At 42.6% G+C, this 18,896-nt stretch overlaps 1 protein-coding gene across 6 annotated transcripts in view; it reads right to left on the bottom strand.

Moving 5' to 3' along the window:
* Positions 1-9,255: 9,255 nt before the first annotated feature.
* Positions 9,256-18,896, bottom strand: part of MYB (MYB proto-oncogene, transcription factor) — a 28,060-nt gene continuing 18,419 nt past the window's right edge. For all 6 annotated transcript variants that reach the window (XM_065680819.1, XM_065680822.1, XM_065680821.1 and 3 more), the window contains one exon: positions 9,256-10,712. In XM_065680819.1, coding sequence (XP_065536891.1) covers positions 10,596-10,712 — 117 coding nt within the window. In that variant the 3' untranslated portion in view covers positions 9,256-10,595. The remainder of the gene's footprint in view (positions 10,713-18,896) is intronic.

An 18,896-nucleotide genomic window follows, 5' to 3' on the forward strand; every position in this document is an offset into this window, starting at 1 on the left:
ACATTGACTCAAGTTAAAGGGATTGCCATAGTTCTGGGCATACCTGAAATAAGATCAAATGAAGATGTTATATCATTTTCCCTACCCAAGGTTGATTCTGTTTGTCAGAAGACAGTACTGCACAACCATTGCATTTTTTACTTTCAACAGTACTCACCTCTGAGGCTTTTCTTGGTGTGGGAGATGTATGTGAGCCTAAGTTACATAAAGCTGTATTTTCTTTCAGTCCCAAGGTACTGGCGTTTCTGAAGTACTGAAATGGTATAGAAATGCTGAAACAGCACAGGTGTTTCTGAAGAAGTTTCAACAGATCTCATCCCTATCTTTGCTCTATCTGCAGTTCTGTTGTAATGCTATTGAGCTATTCCAGTAGCCTTCATATGTTCAGATATGAGCATGAGGAAAGAATGCTGATCCTCATGATGAACCAAGTGCCTAAAATATAAATAATAATGTGGTTAGTTAACTTTGCCTATATTAATATGCTTACTCACTTTACCTGTGCTTTACTCAGAAGGGCATTCTGCATATCTGTTCAGTAAAGGCATTTGCATCTTTGCAATTACTTGGCTTGAATGTAAAGTGTTGGTGTAAAATGTTGCCCATCTTTTGAATAATCAAAAGGTAAATTATCATTTAAAGTATAAATTAAAAAATCATTAAGGTTTGGGACTGCAGTACTTCAAAGTCAGGAGAGTCAGAGTTGAGGTTCTCCATGCAATTAATTCATCCTTCCCTCACTCCCCACTTTTCTGTATATGCGTTACAATACTAATCTTAATTACACAGTCACAACTCTGTGCGTGCACACACTCATACACCCATTTACATCTGGCTCCTAGACAGTAGTTCCCATTGCTTCCAACTCGCCTTTACACCCACCTCGCTCTGTAGCACCTCACATTCATGTCAGGTAACCTCCTTCTTCCTATATAGGCTCAGCAAGGGGCAGCAAGGGGTCCCCTCAGAGAAGGAGGCAGCTGAGCTGAGCAAGAACTGGCCCTTGACAGCAAGAACCAGGGTCACAGATGGCAAGCTGCAGCCCCTGAACCTCAAATGGGTACAGTGTGCTGCCCAGGGAGTCTGCGAGGAGTGCAACTGCCAAACTAGAAGGAGCTTCTGGTGGTCTTCAGCCAAATGAAGTACTCAGAGGGCATGGCTAATGGAAGGTGTCCCTGCCCATGCAATGGGGTTGGAACTAGGTGATCTTTAAAGTCCCTTCCAACCCAAACCAGCCTATGATTTCTATGATTTCTATGGCTCGGTCATACTTAACATGGATCTTCATAGGAATAAGTCTCACAAATGACATTCCTGCTTGAAATTCAAGTCCCTGACCCACAGCATGGAGGCAGGAGAGTTTCTTAATTGAAAGCAATGTAACAATATTTTAGCTAGGTGTCATAGTTTAAGACAAAATGACAGTGGGGAGCCTAAATGGATTTTTACTCATGGGTATATGCAATGCAAAACAAAAAGTCAGTTAAAGTTCGCAAACTCATGTTAGCAGCTATGCTAACTAGGCCTACCAGGGCAAGGAGAAACTGGTTTTCCTCAACCTCTTTCTCAGAAAGGGCTGAACCGTTTTTGCTGCAACTTTTTTTTTTTTTCTTCAATATTTCTTTTTATTTGTTTTCCAGTCGAAAATGTGTGCTCTAGTCATTCTCCTACCTGTGGTTAGAGTTATTCAGAGAAGACACACTTTAACTGAAACTTTGAGTTCCCTGCAGCTAATCCAGTACCACCTTGCTTGTCTGAGAATCCTGAAAATACTCGAACGTGTTTTTCAAGGTAGACGAGGCTGCCTTTCTAAAACAAAGAGAACAAGAAAAAGAATTCTGAGCTAAGAAGAGCCTGTTTTTTCATCAGAACTTTGCATATGGCCAACTACCCTGAAATATGCTGATAATTTAAGTAAATAATTTTCTACTGAAGAACATTCACCAGGTGTATTTTTGGCTGAATATCAGCAACTTTGCAGCGTGGGATGATTGTGCAAAACATATATGAAGATTAACATGGTCCACTTTTTCCTTAGTGTAGAAGGAGCATGTGGGTGAAGTGTCATGTCTGGAGTGCAAGTTCTGATTTGTTTCAAATCTTAGCAGTAACTCACAAGAGCAGAAAATAAGCAGGGCTCAGGCTATCTGCGTTTTCTGATATTCTTAGCAGCTAGTAAGTAATCTGTGTGTGCTTTTCGCACAGCCTTGATGCACAATTCTGAAAAATAAAGCTGTGTAATACAGTACATCAATCTCAACGAAAATGCAATGGTTGTGCAGCTCTGAAAGCTGTAGATTCCCAGACACCTAAACCACAATGGGAGGCCAAACATTCATAGGATGTCCAGGAGCTCATGATTTTTTCAAACTTTCTAAAACATCCCAAAGAAGATGGCTGCGACACAAGTTGACCAAGCTTGTTGTGCCATCAGCATGGACAGCTGTGGCTTTGAACAATGACAGCCATTGTTAGGTCAATTTTAAAGTAGGTCCTTAAAGTTAATGTGATTATGCAAATGTTGCCCTAACTACCATGGCTGTCTTATATCCTTCACAAATGACTGCATTGTCACTTTTCATTATGTGCATACAGTCCTGGTGGTTTGGTGGTATCATTATATCTCTTGGAAATGGACCATGTAAAGGCCATTCACTGTTGGCACTGCATTGTGCTTTTGTCCATGCAGACCAACCTTGACCCACAAATGAGGGTAGTAAGGATTTTCAGGCCAAAACCTGTGTGTGTTATTCACATGATTACTCCCATTGACTTGGCTGGAAACTCTTGCATCAGGCATGGAAGAATTAATTTAAAACACAGTTGGGAAATTAGGTCCAGGGTACTCTAAACCACAGTATATCTGGACAAACCTCTGACAACCTAGCTTCTATGATAAATGCTTTTGTGTGAAGTCCATTATTCACTGGGAAAAAAAACCCACCTTGGACAGCTTCAGTGTATGCTATTCTCTGTGGTATCTATGTTATTATTATTGTCAATAATAATAACAATTTTATTTTAGCAGTTAAATACCTTTTTACAGAAATCTGTGATCATAAATGAGGAAACTGAGAGATCTCAGGATCCATGTGTTCTGGAAGGCAGCAGATTTCAGACAACTCATCAGTTGGGGGACATGACTGATTTCAGACTCTTGGTTGCATTGCTTTCAATGAAAACCAGTGACTTGCAGTTTCAGTTCTCATCATAGAAGATGTTCTCACAGCAACCTCTTGTTTGGATCGTTTTCTCTTTTTTCTGAGCTCCGAGTCTCATGTTTGCCTGAATTCTATCCTTTATGATTTTTGTTCTGGCAGCCAAGAGTCTCCATGAGGCAAGCACAGGATATACAGCCTGTGACAGATTCAGTCTGCTGGTTGGGATTTGGGCCTCCTCAGTAAAACATCCTTCCTTTATTTTTGATAGAATAAGTAAGTGCATATAGAGAGATACATGGATATATTTGTAGGCTCTTACTTATCATAAGTAAACGTAAAGGAAAATCACCACTTCCCAGGAAGTCAGTGCTTCTCTTTTGCTGACTTGCAGCAGCTCACTAATGAATGCAAACTTCCTCAGGAGATTCAAGGACTTAGAAACAGTAAGGGCAACACACTGTGTTGCTCAGGTGTATTATTCTACCTGCGACTACTCATAATTTCCTCATCACTGTAATGCCTGAACACTGCTCCAGAACCCGGGTGACCTTTGCCAGCCTGTGTGCACAGACAATAGCTATCTATCTGTTAAGTCCAGACTTATCCATATAGCAGTTGGGGTTTCCTTCTTCCACAAAGCCTGGTTCTACTGGGACATTTGGATTAGGATATGGAAACCTGCTTTTACATAGCAAGGCTGAAACTGTAGCAGCCTCAGCATCAGTTTCAAGACAGTACAGGATCATTAAGCCTTCTGGACAACTTCCTGTGCTCTAGAGAAAACCAGGTTTCTGTTATTTGAAATCCTTTGAATGAAAGTTGGTTATGGATGTTAAAGAAGAAAGAGGAGCGTGTACCACTCTGACAGGAAGGCAAACCAAGGTATCATTCAAAATTTCACATTCAATCCATTCAAGATGTCACATAAAATTCTACTTGCTCCATTGATCAATTGCCAGAGAGGATGGTAACAGATATTTTTTGGATATCAGACAGACAGCATAGCAAACCACATAAGTGGCAATTTAACACTAGGGGAGGAAAAAATCCAGGAGTTAAATTTAATTACCATGTAAGCAAGTTTGCTGCCTTGTGATGCCTGTGGCAAAATCACGGGGCAGGTGTATGTCAGGTTTATTCATCTTTTGTGGCAGTGGGGCTTGTTTTGAGATCCAAACAGCAGCTATGTTAAGTGGATGCAATGAAAGTCTGTGCTAGGAAGAGATGGTTTTCAGAGAGCTGATGGAAGAGTGACTATCGCATCAGTTTCGTAGCTTATCACCGTACAAACTGCCTTTGTATTTGTTATGGGTTTTCTGCTAGAGGATGTGGCTACAAATCAGAGGTTGGTGAGGAAAGGACTACTCTAACCTCTTTGATTAGAGAAAGTTAAGTGTGTGTCTGCATTGATGCTAGCTCAGGAGTTCTCCCCATGAGTTACTGCTCCTGGGGTGCCACCGTAGGACCTTCATGGGGCAGCAGGAGAAGTCATCCCTGTCCCGGGCAAGCAGGCAGGTGCTGAGAGGGTTCCAAAGCTGAATGTAACATGGCCTGTCCTGTCCATACCTAGTGGGTCTCCCAGCCTGGGGCAAACCACCTCCAGTGAAAGGCCTTTGTGCACAAATGGGGCTTCACTAGAGGATGTTAACTTGAGATACAGAGGTTACTTTTCGGTGGAGTTGATGCTCTATCTGCGGGTAACAGGAGCACTGTCTTGAGTGGGAGTAGCAGGGGCCCATCAGTCATGGGCAGGGAAACGATCCACGTTCTTAGCCCTGACAATGCTTTGGCTTGGGCTCACTGATGTTATGGAGACCAGCAACTTCTTTCAATCAGTTTTCAGCGGGGTTTGAGCCATGCCCCATAAGGGCTGTGTGCCTTGGTGAAATGGAGCTGAGCCTGCCAGAAAGAGCTACAAGGGCAGAAGGGACAGCCAGGAGGATGAGCAGAGCAGAAAAGAAAAGCTGAGTATAATCTCTTTCCTATATTATTTCACAGAAACATCTTTTAGGCCTTTGGCCAGCAAAACATGGCTGTTTCTCTATTGAATCCTTAGGTGCAGCAAGGCTTGGCTGGGCAGGCAGGAGCTATAACCCCGTGCAGATTTTCATTTCCCTGCTGGCATCACAGGATAGAATAGCAGCGCCTTTATCTTCACAGGAAGGCTGAGCCGGCGCCTCTGAGGTCTCCGCCTTGAGCTCCTAGGAGCACAGATACCAAAACCCCATCGCTTAAATAGTCAGGGCCTCCCTTCACCTTCAGATAATTCCTATGCTGATGTACGCTGATGAGAGAGTTAATGAAACATTAGAGGCAGCAGGCAGAGAGGCGCAGGCAGGAAAGCACACCTGCAGGCACCCTTTCAAGACTCTCTCAGGGCTGACTTTATCGGGAGGGCCATGGCAGGCTTGCAGCTGGGCCGGCAGGAACTGGGAGATGCAGAGGTGGTCTCTATGGTTAGTGTAGAAACCTGTTTGGGGAGAGCTTCCTGAAACCTTCTTCGCTGTTTGCGAGGACTTCTCTGACAGATGTGCACGTGGAGCGTGTCTTGGAGCTGTAGCGATGAGTAGTGATTTAATCAAGTAGTAAAAGTTATTTGCCCATGAAATGAAATTTCCTTGGGGGTAAGTCTAGCTAGGCTGTAAGTGTGGATCTGTGCAGCCTGAGAAGCAGAGGCTTTGTAAAAAAAATAAAAATCAGCGATTGTTCTGATGCTCAAATGGATTGGAAAAATACCTTGAAGAAATGTCATGAATCAAGTGGAATTGTAATAAAAACAATGACAACCTGATCACAAATAATTTATGGAAAAATAATAGCAGAGCAAATACATTTTACAGCCCTTAACAATGAGCTGTATAGCTAATGCCAGCTTGCAAACATGACTGAAAGCAGAATTTGGACCTCTGTGGTTTATCTTCATTACCATACTTGCATCAGTCGCTGAGAGAAAAATGTCACCAACAGGTTTGTGCCGGTAGGAAGGTCTTCAGTGAAAACTGCTGAGGCATTGAAGTCAAGTTTAGAGAAAAGAGGCAAACGGAACAAGCAGGAAATAACAGGAAATAACAACTTTTTGAATTAAGACATCAGGCTGGTGATGAAGGATGTGGCCAGTGTCTTTCCTTGGCCACCTAGGCAAAATGCCACCATTGCTCCTGAGCAAAGACTGGGCCGTCGACTGACCCCACCTGTGCTGCGGAACAAGCTGACAAGCAAGACGCGGACCAGTGCCTCAAAGACATTCTTTTCTGAACCAAAGTATTTTTTGCATGCTTTAAAAAAAAAAAAAAAAACCAAAAAAACAAACAAAAAACCCCTCCAACATTTAAAATAGATTTCGAGGATAAAGAGTTTTTTCTTCTGTCCTTTGCATCACCCCTATACCAAATCAAGGCTGAGCTAGAAATACAGTCAAATGCAGCAGGAGTAAGAGGAGGTGATAATTCTGATGCTCCAGTCACTACCCCACAGAAGCACCCTTTGCTTACGTGACTGACTGTGTGGGCTTGAGGGAGAGCTGATTGTCATTGACTTAGCTGGCCTGGATAAGGATCAAGATTGCAAATACTGTGAAAAAAGCACCTGGGTTTTTTTTACTTAAGGATCACTGTGCTACAGAATATTCAGAGCTCTGCTCTGTTCTTTACCCTCAGCAGACTTTTCATTTTGGCTCCCAGCTACAAAGTCTGGCTCTTTCCTTCAGCTATAATGATTTTTCCCAAACTGCCAGGCCAAGCTCTGGCACATTTTTAGTTTAAGCTTATTGCTGTCATATATGTCAGACCTGGGGGAGTTGAACATCAGGGACTGCATAGAGAGCTGGAGAATTGCAGGGTATAGCTGGGAAACACCTCGCACTCTGGTATTTTCCTTTATTTTTGCGCTGGCTCCTTTGCTCTTCATTTTTAATTAGTGGCACATGCTGAAATGATAATTGAAATTCTTTTCAGAAATCAAAAGAATTCCCACTGACAACATTATTAAGTTATAATTACAGCAAAGAAAAAGGTTAATAGGGATTTGAGCCAAATATCTACTCTCCATTAAACGAGAACTTGACTGAACCTGTTTTCCCTTCATTTTGGTAGGTTACTCTAGGTTTAAATGGGTCCGGCATGGCTATACACCTGTGCGGAGGTCCACTGAAAGGCTAAATGGCCATCACCAAGACCATCTATATGGACCTGTCTTGAGATAGATCTTGCCTGATCTATGCTCAAACTAGAATTTGACAGGTAGAACTTCTCTTGGATCTCTGAAAGAAAGATGTGTATTTCGGGGAGTAAGCAGCGCATGGTCAAGTGTGAATATTGTGAGAAGGGTATGTAGGAGGTGGCACTTTGTTGCAAAGGGAACTTAAAGAGTTGGTGGGGAAAAAATAATGAGGTTCCTGGGCTACAGCATTCAAACAAAGCCTCTTCCTTTGCTCATGCTGAGCACCACATGCATGTAGAAACATATGCAAATCAGCTTTAATCTACTGAGTGTTTTGCATTCTGAATGAAATGAGGAGGGAAAAAGAAGCCTTTTCCTCTGTGTTAGCTCTAAGAGTACCCATCAACAAGACAACTACTGCAGTGGGTTTGCTTGTTAAAAATGGGTTTTAAAGTAATGGAAAGTGTAAGGAAAAAACCCCAGCCCTTACGCTGGGCACCTGCAGGGTGAGCTTCCATGTTTCCCGGCACTGCTCCTCACTGGGTGCTAGATTATGATCTGTTTAAACTCAGTCACGCTTGCTGCAGTTACAGCTGGAGCCCTGCAAGGCAAGAGCTTTGCCTTGAAGACCTGTTGTGAGCTGGGTGTTTCTTTTTCCTTTTCTTTTTACTTCTTTCAAACTGCAACGCGTTGCTTAAGCTGTGGCGTGCCTCACATGCAGACCTTTCCCTCTTCCCAAGCTGCACACCATGAAGTCCGGCAGTCCTCCCTCACATCTTGCACAAGTGTTCTTATGGGGTGAGCCCGCAGCGTTTGCACAGGCAAGTGCTCCCACAGACTTCCCCTTCTCTGTAATCCATACCCAGCACAGGGGTCCTGCATGCGGGAAATGCTGCAAAACTTCCTCGGGGCTGGTTCACCCTCAGCATTTGGTGACAGCTCAAACCACATGGGGGATAGATGAGAAACAGGCAAAACTTAGAGGGGGCTGCTGCAAGCACCAGTCCCTTCCCAGGCTGAAAATCAAAAGTGCACAAGAAGGGACCTTGCACAGGGTGGAAAAGGCCATTTTGCCCCTCCTTTTCTGTGCGCTGCATCGTATGCAGGCCAGCAAGAGGCTTCAGCTAGGAGGACTAGGCAACTTGCTGGGGAATGAGCGAAAAAGGACTGTAAGGCACCTCTGGGGGCTCTCAGCCCATACGTGGCTATGCACACACACACACGCACACTTGGAAATAGCCATTACTTCCTTCAGGGAGCTGAAGTCTGCTCTCAAAAGTATCAGTCTGATTGCTTCAACTTAAATTTCAGCTAATGATTTATTTTCAAGCTATGAAATAAAATGCAATTTTTTTCCCACCAGGTCGCACCTTTTATTTTCTTGTGGGGAAGTGGGGGGAGGAGAGGGAGTTGGTAATTCCTTTTACTCTCCAGATTTCCCACTGCTGAATGTTCTCAGCATTTACACTGTGTGAGGCTCTACAGATCTACCCAATTATTTGCAGTGCACTGTAATGCACTGGGGTTTCAATTTTATTCCTACCTCTGGTTTCTTAAGTGCAAAATACTCTATTCTACAGTATCGGAACTCCAGAATATTTGCTCTTATTCCAAGGATTCTTCATCTGGTGATCTCAGGTGAAGAAATAAATTAGCCCTCTGTTTTGCACAGCCTCCCACCGGCTGCAGCTGACCTGGACTTCAGTGTCACTGGAGATGTGCCTCAAGTCCACAACATTCTCAGTACTTCCTGTTTTGTGCTGTGCTCCTTCCACTTCCTTAATGATCAGTGAGAACTGGGGATGTTGAGGCTACCTATGGTGTGAAAAACTATTCCTTACTTATCTAAGTGTGCTGGAAAAAACTTGTCTTGATTGCTGCCTGTAACACCACTGCTGAAACACTACAGGCAAACAAGATTCGAAGACCATGTGGGTTTAAGTAAAAAAGAACACACTTTATTTATCTACAAGGCAGTACATTTTCGTATAAAAAATTAAGTGCAGGTGAAGCCGCACCGAATGCTTTTAAGGCAGCAAAGCCAGAGGCTATTATAAAAAAACCCAAACAATAAAAAAATAAAATAAAATCAGTGTTTTGCCATATTGGTAAAGATTTGGTATGGCAGTACATAGAACCATGTATTTCTAAGAACCTGATTCAGTATACAAGACCCAAGCTAGGGAACAATTAGCTAGACATAGAACAAAACAGACAACATGAACACAACAGCGATCTCCCAAACGTATGAAGGTGCAATGCATGCTGTTACAAACCAATGGGAAACAAAACAGCACATCTAGACAAAAAAGAAAAGAAATCTCCCAGGAACAGTGTTCAAAATTATTGCTTATAAAAAAAAACAAAAGGGGAAAAAATATATAAATGATGTAAAAAAATTTAAAATAAAAAGATCTGAAATGCTAGTGCATAGTCAATTAGCTAACATCAACATTTGTCTTCTTTCCATATAAAGCTCTACTCCTTTTACACTAGCAGCATGTCTACACGCTAGGGTCTGTAGCAGCAAAACACAGTATTCATTTGGCATTTACAAAATTAAATTACTGAATAAAAAATATAATTTTTCTCATAAATCTATGTTTCATACAGTAATGTTTTTTCAAGCAAGCTAATTACCCCCCCCAGACAGAAACACACAATGAATAATGGTCTAGAACCATAACAGAAAAGAGAATTTCAAGAGGCATGGATGTTTGAGCATTCATGATCTTGATCAGTCTTCCCCCTTTGCACAGACTAGCGTTTGTAGTAATGCTTTTCACTTCAGTACTTTTATACCAATGCATTTTGTTCAGTGATTTAAAATACATCTGTTTGAGTACCTGCTCTTTTATCATAAAAAATTAAAAAAGAAACAACCAAACCCCCACCCCTGGCTAGCACATCACTGAAATAACAATACTGGTGTGTTAGGTCTGCTCGATCTTCAAAAGTACAAGAAAAAATATCATTATTATAAGTCTGCACTTAAGATCATTAATTACTGATTCAAACTCAATACCTAATAATTTAGGCAAGTATCATTAAAAAAAAAAAAATCACAACAAAACAATCCTCTTAAGTTGGGTGAAATCCAACAAGAATATACATGCTGAGTGACTAAATGCACTTTGTGCTGCTCCCAACTGTTGTACCACAACAAAGATAGGCTCTTCTCCCATTCATGAAAAGTTTTCATGCAGAGGAACAGGAATTTCCCATTGGAGGTGAAGTGTTCTCAAAACCATAATGCTTCTCTGTCCGTCGACCCGTTCACATCACCAGAGTCCGGGTGGGGAAGGAGGTCATGTACTTGCGTGCCTGATCCGTCAGGGCCATCTGATCCTCGATCTTCCCACAGGATGCTGACTCCCAGGCGTTGTTCAGATGCTGAATGAGAAAGCAGGCAGAGAGGTTTGGGGTGAACACCATGTGATTTATTCATAGCCTTAGCTGACACCGTGCCGGCTCATGATTAAATATTACATGAACAGGACACAATGTTGTCCCATCTCCAGAGAAACTGAATTCTCAACCCAACAGGAAAAAAATAGCACCCCCACTTCTCAGTTAGTGACCAGAGGGGTGGGCAGACCTGATGACCTGCAGAGCCGTACACCACAGGAGCCAGGATCCAAACCTCCCCACTTTCCTCTTAAGCAGCGGCTGCTCTACAAGTCTCTATCTACAGCCCTGCCTTTCAGGTGGACTTTACGGTCAACAGCACAGACACTCTAAAGCCCACAGTTACAATATTCAGTGCTATGACCACACAGAAATTCCTGCCAAACCTCCAGTCTAGAAATACAGCTGCTCTGCTCCTGTGTTCCCTGGATCAACCGGACAACATTGACAGCCTGCCCACAGCTAGCAAAAAGTCCCATGCTCGAAGCTGCTTTCACCTGTGAGCAGCGATTAGCACGTGCCCATTGGCAGAGCTCCTCTGGCAAAGGAGAAGGGGGGAACATGGCTCACAGCAGAAACAGCTTTTTTAATTATCATGTAAGCCATTTCACTTCTTGTGGTATTTATGGAGGCTACAGACACCATTTAGTATAATGTTAAAGTGAGATAAACATATCTGCGGAGGGCTGTGCACTCTGTATTTATTTACTCACTACACATGTGAGATGTTTCTCATTGCCTTGAGCCATAAACAGTAATGAAATTTCAAAGCTCCTGGAATTTACCAGTAACATACACATTTACACATGCTTTTTTTTTTCTATTGAACTTCTTTACTTATTCAAGTGTGTCTGCCTTTACACATTGACATATTCCCTAAGCCCTGAATAAAAACTCTTATCATTATATAGAGCTACCGTATGAACACCCTGCATTCCAGAAAGGTGCTCCATGGAAAGCTGCCTACCAGTAAGGAGGAGAACCCAGTACTGCTGAATATTGATGAGGTCTATGCTCAAGATCCAAGAGAAACCCTTCTCTATTTTCCTCTGCTTTCAACAAGGATCATCTTTGTGAGTCAAGATCTACATTGCTCAACAAGATAGCCAAAGCCTTCCCAACATCCAGGACACTGGAGGAAGCATAATTAATGGACTGAAAACCATCTGCTAAGAGCAGAACTGTCCTGGTGAGCCCATTGCTCTTTATGCTGCTCCTTCTAGTTGCTAACTTTGCAAAATGATCCTTACATTATTCTCCAGGCTGAATGTTTACAGAATGCTCTTCTGACTGTAAACAGTGTTATCTGAGGCATATAGTAAATAGATAGTAAAAGGCTGGGCAACATATGAAATACAGATAATTTCTCATAACCTGCCCTAATCAGGGCACTGGTACAAACACAGTGACCGAGGTTCCCTGCCTTGGAGGGCTTACAGCCTAAAATGAATAAACCCAATGAATAAGCAAGCAGCTTAGCCAAGACAGGGGCACACGTTAGTTCCCTGTAAACTTCTGGTGGGCTTCCCTAGACACGGCTTTCTGTTCTCTGTAGACAAGTTCCAAATGTTGTCTCTGCTGTTGATGCTTTTTTGCAGGCAGAACTCTGCTGAGCTTCACTGGGAGTTCCCTGAGTGAAGGAGAACCAGGTCAGGCCTCGAATCATTAAGTTTTTGCAGCTTTTTGTGGGACAGCACATCTGTGAAGTGAAAAAACACACCATACACCTCTTTGCCAGAGTGGTTCAACCCAGGCTGGCTGTATACCTTGTGCTGTGACTCTGCCTAGGGCACATGCCACAGCCAAAATGCAGGTGTGACATACTTTCTGCATGCCGCAGCTTCTTTCATGTTTTGGTTAAACAGCTTCCAGAGTAGCTTTTTCAAAGGCACCTACATCAGCTGGGAACCTACAGCTCCTATTGATCCTCAGTGGGACTCTGTCACCTGTGAGTATTTTACCCTATTACTTTAGAGGTATTTGCATCAGGGACCAAATTATGCCTGGTACAATGCCATCAGTTTTAGAAGCCAGATTAGGTCTCTACACCTCAAAAGCAGTTAGTAGTTCCAGAATATCCATCATTTCAAAGGACAAAACCATGTCCAAATGGTATTTCCCTGCGTTCCCCCAAAGCTTCAATGTACTGGTCTAGAAATGAGAGATCAGCAGTCCCTTAAATAACTGAGAGTATGTAAGGGAAAGTCCATCTGTCACAAGATGTCAATTTTCGAAAAATAGAAGTAATTCCAGGCAAGGAGTGTCCCTATCTCATAAATCAGGTTTAGTCATTAGTATCTACACTGAGCTGTTTTTATTAACAGCCATGTGCTTAGAAAGGGAAAAAAAATAAATCTATATGCTGATTATCTCCAACATCTCAGCAAGCTGCTGCATGTCACTCATTCCACTGAAAGCCTGGTCTTCGTTTAACCTGTGTCAGTGCAGCAGAAGCCTCTCAGGTAGGCAGTAACCCCCTGCCCTCCCTCCGGGTCAGCCGCCTCAGTGCCCCAGGGAGCACAGGGCAGCAGACACAGCAAATGATGAGACGATCAGCTCAACTCCAAGACTTGAGCCTGCACGAAACAACTTACCCAAGTTTTGCCACAGAGACAGCACAAGAGAATCTCCCTGCAGAGTTCTGACCCTTGTATTATTTCCACAGAAATACATTACACCATTTTTCCTCTTGTGACAAATTTATAAAAAGGGACTAACTATGCAGTCTCACTGACAGTGGTGACAGCTTTGCTCTAGTAAACAAGGCAGAATTGGACCCAAAGTAAAGTAGTGTATTTTCTGAAGTAGTGTATTTACTAAGAGCTTCTAATGCTATCCTGGGGAAGTCAGGTAACATTTAATTGGGTATTTTTATTAACCATTTTCTGTCTGAAGCCTTGGTTCTCGGCAGCCAACACGAAACAAAGCACAATGCCTTTGCCTTGCCCGCCTGACGAGGCACCTGTGAAAGTCATCCCTATGCGAGAGGCTTTACTTCCCTCCTTGGCAGGGAATGCTGGGTCTCATGACCCAGGCAGAGCACCTTGCCAGGTCTGGGCTCACACAGCCATGTGATCCCTTGGTAAAAAAAACAAAGCACAACACCTCCTACCATGCCAGCACTGCAGCAAGTATCGACAGGGCTCTGTCACAGGACAGCAGCAGAGCCCTGCAGAGAGCAGCACTTAACAAATGTACCAAAAGGGAAAAGACCCCAGCAGAAAGCTAGAGGCATGAAGGAAAACAGCGCAGAAACCCACGTCAGACCACTCCTTTTGCAGAACGTTCACTGCATCTCTCCTGTCGCATTTAAAGGTCCATTATGTTTATAGAAACATAAAAACTTTGCAACTAGAATCCAAAAGGCCTGGCCCAAACACCACCAAAATTGATGGGCATGTTCTAATTGATTCAGTGGATTCTCCCTACTTAAATTCAGCCACCTAAGAGTGAGGTGTTTGTTTTGGCACCTAAATCCTTAGCCAGTGGGGAAAGAATGGGATTTCCGCAACAGGATTCATTCCGTATATAATTTTTTTAATTGCCACAAAGAGCAGGAGACTACTTTTAGTTTTGCTGTCAATTAAAAGAAATTAAGCCTTTTCAGCCAGCAGTTCCACCTGTATTTTTCTTTTTCACACACAGCAGTTTTCTCTCTTTAGGTTGAAACAGGGAGTGGCTGGGAGAAGAAAGTATAGTACTATGAGTTCCCATAGGATAAAATTACAGACCCATGGTACAATTCCAGCTATGTCATTCTCCATGGCTCATTTTTTTTTCACCTCAGTAATCCTACAAGCACATCCTTCTCCTGGCAGTAAAACTACCTCACTTTGCTATAATGTGCCTTCAACTGCCCTCAGGCAGATGCAAACTGTAAACAAACTGTCAAAGCTGTAACCGGGATATCCAGTTAAAGCACTTTAAATAAAACTTGGACCATCTAGAGAAAACAGAACGGAGTAAGAGAAGACTGTGGAAAGGTGCTTTTCTAACACAACTCGTCCTTCTGCTCTGGAAGCCTGGGCTGCCTTTTCATGTGCTGTCTGCATACCTTAAGAAAGCTCCTGCCTTGTGACACCTTGAGTTGTTAACAGGTGAACGCCAAAACCAAACACTGCTGCAGTCCTGCAGTGCCGAGCTCTCAAACTGATGGAAGTGTAGTAAAAATCTTTGGGCAAAGAACTGTGCTAGAAGACACAGTGCTACTCTGGCAGGTATCTTCAGCAACTTCAGCAAAGTTACTGGTGTTACGTACATTAATTTAGCAAGGTGTGTTGGCATTTAAAACCAAAAAAAGACAAATGAGCAAAAAATTTAGAGGGCTTAAACTATTAGAAGGTATCTTACCATGTTTCTCTATTGGAAAAAGCTGGATTTCTTGCCAGTTTTCCCTTAGATTACATGGCATAGAAAATTTACAGAACATGCCAATGAGAAGGCTTACAACAGAAAATGCAGTACTTCCGAAACAGTGAAACAACTAACACCCTAAACAAAGCAAGTTCCTAGCAGAATACAGTGCATATCATGTAGAACAGTATGTCTTTCTATTCTATCAGGATGAAGAATTAAGATAAATCTTTGTACTTATTAAGACCAGACAGTAAAGACTAATTAAAAAGTCAAGTGACGATAAATGATTTCTATTTCATTTGCTAAAGGCAGAGCACTATTTCTGCTCATGTCGCTAGTTCTCCTCTGGGACATGGGACAGCCTTCTCCTAAACACATTGCTCAGAAATACAGCTTGCTAAATGTGAGAGAGTAAGATGGTCCAACTTTTCAGCTTTTATTCTACGCCTCATACCAGAGATGCAAAGAGCTATTTGGCAGCACTTTCAGGAGCTTAACCCTGAAGCCCTTACTCAGACAAAACTCCTGTTTGAGATGTATGAGCTTTCCAAGTAAGAGTAATAGAAGAGATACAGAAATGGGTAAGCGCCTGCAACTCACATTAGGATGTTCAGTCCCTTTCTAATTCTGTCTATAAATAACTTTATTTTAATTCACTGATCAGAAGGCATAGCTGCAAATGGCTGATAGTTAAGCTGTTGCTTTTCTTCTTTCTGCTTGCTTAGGGCAGCTGTAAATCCTGACTTGTTTGCAACCCAAATTCTGCTGCCCTGGGAGGAAAACATGCGAGGACTGACCTGTAACTTCCAAATTCCTTTTGCTCCCTCAGCTGTGCCAAGCACAACTCCTGCACACATCAGCCACTGGCGAGAGAAGAGACAACACAGGAGAGGGAAACCAACAGGGCTAAAGTGAAGGCACTTGTTGTGCAGATCTTAAACCTCCCAGGGCTTGAGCATAGTGTGCTTCCCCCTGTCCCTTGATTAAACATGGAAGAGTATGAGACTTTGGGATCTTCTTGCCCCAGAAAAACTAGAGGAAAGTTTGCTGCTGCAGGAGAGCATGCTGCCTCACCTATACTTTTTGTCTTACAACCAGCTGCAAATGAAATTCCACACTTCACTTTTTTAAACAGAGAAAATTAAGCTTAATGACAGCTCACAGCCTTGAAAAGGTTAACCAAGTAACTGTTTTAAAATCCTTTAGACCTACTCTTTAAAGAAAATGGTTACATAAACCGCTGAAAGTCAGGAAATTTGAGCTGAAACGTGTCAGTCTGTGGTTAAAAAATGGCAAGTGACAGGAGCTAGAGGTTGAAGAACACTCTCTTCAGCTTGCAGGGCTTCTACCCTGTGTTGTTTCCTTTGTTACTGGGGGAAGAAGATATCAAAGCAGCACTATTTTCTTGAAAGGTTCCATTTCATGGTGTCTTTTGATAGCCTGCAGGGTTAGGTGGATGGTCTGATTTAGCCTACTTTTCTGGCTATGGTAGGTACTCCTACCGCTCCAGAACACAATGTGAAACAAAACATAACTTTTACATAGGAAGATCCAGAAACAAGGTTTTTTACATAACCTCTTACAAGGCACTATTCAAGCAAATGCTCAGTACAGATCATCAGTTTGTCTTGGTAAGGGAATATGCTCTCCCAGAATCTTAACTCTTGGAAAAGCTGCTAGTGAGGCCAAAATCCCCCTGCTCTGCAACTGAGTATTGCTTAAGTAACAAGCAAACAAAGCACAGGTTGTAACTAACTCCACAAATATAAAGCAGAAGTATTTGGGATCTATGCAGTGGACTGTAAGAGTAATTCCACCCCAAGGTAACACATAGGTTTGGTGAGACATCTCCTATTCCTACCAGCAAGAGAATACCCGAGTGCACAACTCTTGAGATTTGCCATGCAGGACAAAAAAGCTGGCTGAACCTCCACACCTTACCAGAAAGATGCTACAGACAGCTGCCTTTACATCTGACACTTTATAGAGACTTACACAGGGAATCAAATGAGGATGAAGCCCTGACCTCACATGCCAGGTGATGCAACATGCTGTTCCTCCTAAGGGATGGTGATTCATATCACGCTATCTAATATGTTCATCAGCTCTTATTTACCAAGTTGCTTATGATCAGTCCTGTATCCAAAATGCAATAAGTAATCAGGCGTTTTGTGAGTGGATTACTAGCCAAGTACCTTTTTCTTTACGTAAATGCTGTGCAAATTATTAAAGCGATGAAAAATACTGTGGGCTGGTAAACATACTACCTCCCTCTTACGCAAGTTCAAATTTAAGAGAAAATGGAACTTGAAGAACCAAGCATATAAAAAAAGAAAGTTTAGTGCTCTTTTTCCTTCCTCTCCATACACACATCCAAAGGTGCAGAGTGCTATAATTCTTACTTGGACTGAAGTTAATGAGAATTTGTGTAAGTAAGAACATTTGGATCAGGCCCAAAATATTAACAGCAGCAATGTAAACATATGCAGGCACAATTAATTTTACCCAGATGAGTTACCTCATGTTTAATGTCTACCTGCATGGCATCAGTGGATTTAGTCCAGTGCTCATGTGTGTGTCAGCACACGTGTACATGTACAAGGGCGATACACCAAACTAGAAAGTGTAGAATGCATAGAACAAGAACATGCTAAAAACTGGTCACATACAAAATGCTACCAGTCAAAATCAAGCACAAACACTAACATTTCCAGTTGATTTGCATCCTTTAGACAGGCTCTGTCCTCTCACACACATCGATCTCCACTGGGATGGAAGGGGAGAAGTATTAGGGGCAGAGCAGAAACAGTGAAACAGAACCAGACTGCTTGTCCTTTCTGAGCTGCACAGGGCCAAACTCCCCTCTGGTAGGACGCCAAGCAGTCTTACCAGGGATGAAGCAGATTCTCCCTTTTAACCCTGACACTGAGCCCAAATCAGAGAGCACAGCGATTGCCAGACAGTACAGCATTGTTATAAAGTCTGTATTTCATTCTGAAAAACCTGTCTGTGCCACCATCACAAAAACCCCTAGGCTCATTCTTCATTTAAAATGACATTTCAGCTAAAACACTCAATGGTTCATCGGCAGAAAGAATAATTTTACCTTCTTCATACTGGTACACTGAGAAGCTACATACTAAGTATTCATTTTGGGAGCTCTTTACAACTGCTTCTTTCAGTTCAACATGTTTTATTAAACACTGAGGTGAGTTGGGAAGTCCTTTTTAACTCAGTTACTACTTAAGGATAAGTCCTCTTTATCCGAACAATGAAAGTACCTGACTTTTAACATGCTTTTCCTTAGCAAAGACTGAAGAATGGGATCCCACAAATTGACTCATGTAAACTTCCTGAACAAAACCAGCGTGAGTGAGGAGAGAAGGTTAAACAAGCCCTTTCATTTACAGCAGCTTGTAAAGAAATTATTTTTAGATAGCAGGAAACATAACACTGTTATGCCAAAGATCAAAAGATCCTATTTTACAGGCACCTCAGATGCTTCATTTTTATTACAGGCAGAGTGCGGGCAACTACCACTAACAGGCCAATGTACAACATGCTCTGTTTAGCTACCTTAAGATGTTGACCTAAACCCACAGGGAAGCCTGGCATTTAGGTGGGGGACATGGCCAGGTGTTGGAGCGCTGGCAAGTCAGTGGGGCTAAACACATGGGGACCAAAAGCCTCATCCCATGATGCCAGCTCCAGCAGCCCACTACAAAACTGGAGCCCTGGGCTCCTCTGCTATGAGGTGATCTGAATTCAGTCCCTAATCAACTGCCCTAACCCAGGGGCAGTGGATCTTCAAAC

The sequence above is a fragment of the Lathamus discolor genome, chromosome 5 (genome assembly GCF_037157495.1).
Source record: "Lathamus discolor isolate bLatDis1 chromosome 5, bLatDis1.hap1, whole genome shotgun sequence".
Taxonomy (NCBI): Eukaryota; Metazoa; Chordata; class Aves; order Psittaciformes; family Psittacidae; genus Lathamus; species Lathamus discolor.